The sequence below is a fragment of the Otolemur garnettii genome, unplaced genomic scaffold, assembly GCF_000181295.1.
Source record: "Otolemur garnettii isolate 467f Iridium unplaced genomic scaffold, OtoGar3 scaffold00016, whole genome shotgun sequence".
Classification (NCBI taxonomy): domain Eukaryota; kingdom Metazoa; phylum Chordata; class Mammalia; order Primates; family Galagidae; genus Otolemur; species Otolemur garnettii.
The window spans coordinates 11,755,783-11,763,270 of NW_003852411.1; the positions used below are offsets into that span (position 1 = coordinate 11,755,783).

Genomic DNA, 7,488 nt, shown 5'->3' on the forward strand with positions numbered 1-7,488 from the left:
TTGTCACAGGTGGCGGACTTGCATTCCTGGCAGGGACAGCAAGAGCCAGACTGTTTCCAAATAGGGGACACTGTGAGAGGGCCCAAGGAAGACCCACAGTTTGCTTCCTGCTGTCTCATCAAGCCTTCCCCCTTGCTCACAGAGGACCCATTTGGCTAGCAGTTACGGTTTGAGCATCCTGGACAAGGTAGGGCCAGTTGGCACAAAGCATATGTCCCATCCTGGCTATTTCTGACAGCATGGTCCCCGGGGCTTCTAGCAACCAGAATCTCCAAAGGAGTGTGACTGTGGAATTTTCAGCAGGGCCAACTCCACCTTCCCCAGTGGGGGTCCACAACATGGCTGGCGTGGAGACCAGTGGGAAACACAGCTGTAGAGAGAACCTCAGTCATGAATGTGGTTAAGTACATTTTTTGTGATTTTTCTCTTCACACTCCCCTTTTGCAGGTATCCTGAGCCAAGCAAAGGTTCTTCCTAAGGAAGAGCAGACAACAGAAGTGTCTGAACATCATGGCACAAGTGGACAGGTGGGGTGAGGTATCCCCCCTTGGCAACTTGACTGAGGAGGCTCATGACCGCCAGATGCTAACCATGAACTTAGAGAGCGAGGAGGAAGATGGCGAGGACACAGGGGATGAAAAGGGCACTGGTGACGTGGCAGCCTGTCCAAGGGGCAGTTTCCCAGTAACTCACCATGATCCAGACTTTCAGCATCCACCCACGAAGGAGGAAGCGACGTTCACTGACGCCTTCAATGCTAGGGGCATTGGGCAGAGGCCAGTGGAGGTGCCTGGGAAGGATGGCTGGGAAAGAGAGGTGTCAAAGACCCTGGGTACCCTACCCAGCGGCGTTTCACACAAGCTGTTAGGTCAGAGGCAGCCTCCTAGGGACACAGTGCCTGTGGATAATGATGCAGACAGGAGGGCAAACCAAGACGAAGCTTTAGATATCCCATCTAGTTTACTGGGCACTGGAAAGTATCTTAGTGAACAGAAAGGCGTAGACGTGTCCCCAGACGACGACTTCCCAGCGTGTTTCCCCAGGCCGGGGAGCAGTTTCAATCTCTCCTCGCATGAGACACACACACCAGCACCGGGGTCGGCCACCCCAGCCAGCCTGGCAGCTGCGGTGCTGACAAAAGCGCGCCTAAGCAGGAAAGGCCAGCACCAGGACGGTCCGCGCGAGAGCAGGCAGGCGGAGGGGCGTCCCTACAGGTGCCTGAGAGGTGGCGGGGCCTTCCAGAAGCCCAGCAAATCGCTGAGCCCCGCGGAGGCGCGCGGCGGCGGCAAGCCTTACGCGTGCGAGTTGTGCGGGAAGGCCTACTCCCACCGGGGCACGCTGCAGCAGCACCGGCGTCTGCACACGGGTGAGCGTCCCTACCGGTGCCCCTTCTGCGACAAGGCCTACACCTGGTCCTCCGACCACCGCAAGCACATCCGCACCCACACAGGCGAGAAACCCTACCCGTGCCCCGACTGCGGGAAGGCCTTCGTGCGCTCCTCGGACCTGCGCAAACACCAACGCAACATGCACAGCAACAACAAGCCCTTCCCGTGCGCCGAGTGTGGTCTGACTTTCAACAAGCCGCTGTCGCTGCTGCGCCACCAGCGCACACACTTGGGCGCAAAGCCCTTCCGCTGCCCCGCCTGCGACCGGGAGTTCGCCGTGGCCAGCCGCATGGTGGAGCACCAGCGCGTGCACTCGGGCGAGCGGCCCTTCCCCTGCCTTACCTGCGGCAAGTGCTTCACCAAATCCTCCAACCTGTACGAGCACCAGACGCTGCACACCGGCCAGAGGCCCTTCAAGTGCGCCGACTGCGGCGTGGCCTTTGCGCAGCCCTCGCGCCTCGTGCGTCATCAGCGCATCCACACCGGCGAGAGGCCGTTCCCTTGCGCGCAGTGTGGCCAGGCCTTCGCCCGCTCCTCCACCCTGAAGCGGCACCAACAGATCCACACCGGGGAGAAGGGCTTCCTTTGTGCGGAGTGCGGCAAGGCCTTCCGCATTGCCTCAGAGTTGGCGCAGCACATCCGGATGCACAACGGGGAGAGGCCTTACCAGTGCAAGGACTGTGGCCAGGCCTTCACCCGGTCCAATCACCTCCAGCGACACCGAGCCAAGCATGGCACCTGCAAGAAGGAACCTCTTCAGGCTCCGTCTGATGAGTGAGGGCTCCGCTGGCTAACTCTCAGGGGAGGCCGAGACAGCAGACCTTGCTTCTTGGAACTCTCCCCTGTCGACCTACTCACGTGGTACTGTCAGGCAGCCTCGCTGGTCAGCCTCTCCTCTCAGCGGGTCGCTGGCCTATGGGTGGTCCATTTGTTTTATTTCATCTCCAGTATAGAAAGTAACTGCAGGGATAGCATTCAGGTGGTTTCATGTCAGTTTTTCTTCGGCGTCTTAGAGATCATAAGCAATGGAAAAGGGTAACACAACGTTGTGGGAGCTGGTTGAGTTCGTTGAGTTGAGGGGGCTCCATCCATCAGAAGTGATTTATGGGCTCGGTGCTCCTAGCTCAGTGAGTTGGGCGCCAACCTCATATACAGAAGCTTGCGGGTTCGAGCCTGGCCCAGGCCTTCTAAACAACGACAACCAAAAAATAGCCGGGCATTGTGGCAGGCACCTGTGGTCCCAGCTATTCGGGAGGCTGAGGCAAGAATCGCTTAAATCCAAGAGTTTGAGGTTGCTGTGAGCTGTGATGCCACAGCACTCTACTGAGGGAAACATAGTGAGACTCTGTCTAAAAAAAACAAACAAAAAAGAAATTATTATTTATGGAATTATTTGTTGGGCACCTTGCGGGGCTCCAAGGATATGGTGAGGGGAAAAAAAACTGGCATGGCCTGGCCTGCCCTCAAAGCCGTGTGCAAACCCTGAGAATGCATCCAGGCTGGTCCTCTTTAGAGAAAGAAACTTGTTGGTTTCTAAAGGAATCGCCAGGAATGGTCCCTATCATGCTCTCCCAAAGCAACAAAGCCTACTTCAGGGTAACTCAAACCCAGAGGGACATCCCGTCATGTCAGTATCTGCTGAAATGACTTAACCCCTGGGGAATGGTTTTAAAGTCTTGGCCCTAAAGTAGAGAAGGCCTTTATCTTAAAGGCCTCTCTACAAAACACAAGAGTTTGTGTTTTGTGTTTAGGAACCAGTTATTCTAGAAATTCAAAATAGCCTTAGTATCTGAAAAAGAAGCCTATTTCTCTTTACAGGGGAACTTAAAAACTGTATCTAACCTGAGAGTCTCATGCACAGAATTCCTGTGTGTCTCCTCTCTGGCTGCCTCTTTCCTATTTGCACCTTAGGGGTTTAAGTCACAGGTAACATTTATGGAGGAATTGATCTATTTACAGAGAGACCTATAGAATTTTTCTAGACATGCCTAACCATGATTGTTGAAACCTTTTGGGTTCATTTAAGGTTGCCTGGTTCATTAGCTTTGATTTCAAGTAAATGAAATAAAACAACCTTTGCCCAAGTGCCAATTGGCTTATATGTGTTTCAAAGCCATTAAAACAAGGTGTAAGGCCTATGTGACTCACAGTTATCCTCTAATAAGGTTATTCAAAATTTGCATCACCAACAACCACTCTTCAAAGCATATTGATGGGGCCTGGGCTGCAATGGCTCACACCTGTAATCCTAGCACTCTGGGAGGCTGAGGTGGGCTGATTGAGCTCAGGAGTGTGGCGGATTGCCTGAGCTCAGGAGTTTAAGACCAGCCTGAGCAAGAGTGAGACACGCCCCCACCCCATCTCTAAAAAGAGCTAGGCATTGTGGCCAGCACCTGCAGTTCCAACTACCCAGGAGGCTGAAGCAAGAAGATCACTTCTGCCCAAGAGTTTGAGGTTACTGTGAGCTGTGACGTCACAGCCTCAACCCCAAAGTGATTGAGTGACTCTGTCTCAAAAAAAAAAAAACCCAATCATATTGATATACATATTGATTTTTACAAAGTCAATAGTTTTTAGCTCTCTGGCTGGTGCCGGTAGCACAGTGGTTATGGCACCAGCCACATACACCGAGGCTGGTGGGTTCAAACCTGGCCCAGGCCAGCTAAACAACAATGACAACTGCAACAAAAAATAGCTGGGCATTGTGGTTGGTGCCTGTAGTCCCAGCTACTTGGGAGGCTGAGGCAAGAGAATCACTCGAACCCAAGAGTTTGAGTTTGCTGTGAGCTATGATGCCATGGCATTTTACTAAGGGCAACAAAAGTGAGACTCTGTCTCAAAGAAAAAAAAATACTTTTTAGCTCTGGACCTCAACTATGGGGAATCTGCAACTTCACAGGGGTCCTTGGTTCATGCAGGCAGATAGTAGTACTTCTTAGTAAAGTTTAATAAATAAGATATTCCACAAGAAGGAATAGTGCCTTCCTCTTAAGGGTATCTTTAGCATATTCCTAAAATTGCCACCAAAGGGTGCCAAATTTGAATTTCTCTTGGATTCCACCTGATTTGGGCCCATCATGTGAGTTCTCAATAGCATTCTTATGACACATGAGGGCCAGAGAGAAATAATCTATAAAGTCATACCTTGTTTGACCAAGATAACCTTACTAAAATAATCCATTTTCATCATTCACCAGACTTGGAGCTTCAGCTTCTGCATCTGCATTGGCAAAATAAAAATGGCAATAACAGGCCAGGCACGGTGTCTCACGCCTGTAATCCTAGCACTCTGGGAGGATGAGGCGAGTGGATTGCCTGACCTCACAGGTTTGAGACGAGCCTGAGCAAGAGTGAGACCCTGCCTCTGAAAAATAGCCAGGCATTGTGGCAGGACTTATAGCCCCAGTTACTTGGGAGGCTGAGTCAAGAGGATCACTTGAGCCCAAGAGTTTGAGGTTGCTGTGAGCTATGACACCATAGCACTCTATCCAGGGTGACAAAGTAAGACTCTGACTCAAAAATAGTACAATAATAGATAAGTTAGCATCATCTACCATATGACGTGAACTTTGGCTGAATGCAAGAGTATTACATTGGTGGCGCCTGTCGCTCAGTGGGTAGGGTGCCAGCCACATAGACAGAGGCTGGCAAGTTTGAACCCAGCCCAGGCTAGCTAAACAGCAATGACAACTGCAACAACAAAAAATATAGCTGGACGTTGTGGCGGGTGCCTACAGGCCCAGCTATTGGGAGGCTGAGGCAAGAGAATTGCTTAAGCCCAAGAGTTTGAGGTTGCTGTGAGCTGTGGCATCTTAGCACTCTACACAGGGTAACATAGTGAGACTCTGTCTCCAAAAAAAAAAAAAAGTATTACTTTGGTAGAGAAGTTATAATAATGAATTTTTGACCACAAACAGAGCAAATGTTAGCATATTTTTTTTCTGAGTGATCAATGGAATATTTGAAGACTGAAGGATTTTCGTTATATTCTTTTTTGAAGATGGTCATTAATATATTTTTTACTAATTCAAAAATTGGGTTTGGTTCTATAATTGTTTTGACTTGTTTTCCAAAGCCTGGCTGCACAGCAATCATCTGCACTGCTTATTAACAATACAACTTCCTGTCTCGGTGCCTGTGGCTCAAGCGGCTAATGCGCCAGCCACATACACCTGAGCTGGCAGGTTCAAATCCAGCCTGGGCCTGCCAAACAACAATGACGGCTACAACCAAAAAATAGACGGGTATTGTGCGGGTGCTTGTAGTCCCAGCTACTTGGGACACAAGTAGAATCGCTTGAGCCCAGGAGTTAGAGTTTGCTGTGAGCTGTGATGCCACAGCATTCTACCCAGAGTGAAAGCTTGAGGGTCTGTCTCAAAAAAAAAAAAAAAAAAAAAAAACCCACAACTTCCTGAACCCTAACCTAGAATGTTGATACAGGTCTGTAGTGCGGTATCTGGGTACGATGGGCTCACCTTTGAGGAAAGCATGAGTGTACTTATTATTAGGTGGGAAAACTGGATTAGCTTATGCTGGGTCTCTTTGGTGCAATATACATTTCTGGGACGTAATGTTCCATAAACATTTTAAGGAAAATTGTCCCAACCAATCTTTTCTAACATCAGCTGCAAGGGTCATGCTGAGTAGGTGTTAGAGGAAAATGTGATCCCATTACTGTAGTCACAGGTCATTGGACCAAACAGTGGTGCACAGTGGAAGGGAATAATACATAGAGCAGACAGAAGTGAAGCCAACTGGCTTGGAGGTGGCTTGGGACAGATTCTGCCCAATGAACTCTGTCCATCCAAAGTAGGGGCAGTTGAATCATCTCTCTTTGGAGAAGAATCAGTGCTTGAAAACAGGTTTTTCTTTCTCAAATGACTGCCCCCAATTGTGCTAAGTTTCTTTTGTTTTTTTCTATAAGCCCACTGCACATCACAACACAATCTTATTTCCCGGCTTGGCACCTATGGCTCAAGTGGCTAAGGTGCCAGCCACGTACACCCAAGGTGGTGGGTTCGAATCCAGCCTGGGTCCGCCAGACAACAATGACGGCTGCAACCAAAAAATAGCCAAGCGTTGTGGCGGGTGCCTGTGGTCCCAGCTACTTGGGAGGTTGAGGCAGGAGACTCACATGAGCCCAGGAGTTGGAGGTTGCTGTGAGCTGAAATGCCACGGCACTCTACCCAGGGGGACAGCTTGAGGCTCCTGTCTCCAAAAAAAAAAAAATTCTTATTTCCCTAGTATGTAATTAAAAATCAGAGCAGGGCATTCTTTTGATGGGAAGAATTTAAAGCTTCTCTCTGGACTAGTGCCGTTTCCACAATTGAGTTTGCCAAGATTAATTTGTATATAACCCGTACAAATGTTCATTTATAAGTTTCCACTTATTAAAATCCTCCTGGTGTATTCGCCAGAGAATGCAGTGATACTAACCCACATCTTTTAGATAATAATGATAATAGCCAACACTTGCAGAGTGCTCAGTACATGCCAGCAACTGTTCTGAATGTTTTACATATATTAACTGTTTAATGCTTAAAAGCCAACTTGTAGTGATTATTACCACCATTTTTTAAGATGAGGAAATCAAAGGACAAAGAAGTTAAATTGCCCACGATATCATAGTTAGAAAGTGGCTGGCATAGCAATGATTTGACACTTAGGCATGCTTGTGCCAGAGACTATTCTCACCCACAGGACCAGGTGCCTCGGTTTGGTACAGAAGAATAAGCTACGGTTGTCAATGACATGCATTTTACAAGGGGATGACCGTAACTCTAGAGAAGGTAACAGAAAAGATGGTATGACTCCGGGGAGAAGACTTGTAAATTACTTAAGAATGAGTCTGGGAGAGCCTGGGTTGACAGCTATTAATCATTAATTCCTTAGGAAAATTATCCATAAGCTGGCTAGAGTTCAAAAGTGATGGTTCCTTGAAGGCCCACCATTGTTTCACCTCACTGACTAGGAAATATTCTGGGCCTGTGCCATACACACAAAAATATACCAGCAATGAATCTTGATACTCAGTATTTACACAGCATTTTATAATCCAAATGCATGTACTTTCGAAAGCCATAATATGCACATAACCCGG

The 7,488-nt window shown here is 48.8% G+C and overlaps 1 protein-coding gene across 1 annotated transcript; it reads left to right on the forward strand.

Moving 5' to 3' along the window:
• Positions 1 to 510: 510 nt before the first annotated feature.
• Positions 511 to 2,166, forward strand: ZNF648 (zinc finger protein 648). The gene has a single exon (XM_003785647.1). The coding sequence runs from the start codon at positions 511 to 513 to the stop codon at positions 2,164 to 2,166; it is 1,656 nt and encodes a 551-aa protein (XP_003785695.1).
• The last annotated feature ends 5,322 nt before the right edge of the window (positions 2,167 to 7,488 follow it).

Coding starts and splice junctions, on each gene's coding strand:
- ZNF648 (XM_003785647.1), top strand. CDS start 511: ATGGCACAAGTGGACAGGTGGGGTGAGGTATCCCCCCTTGGCAACTTG.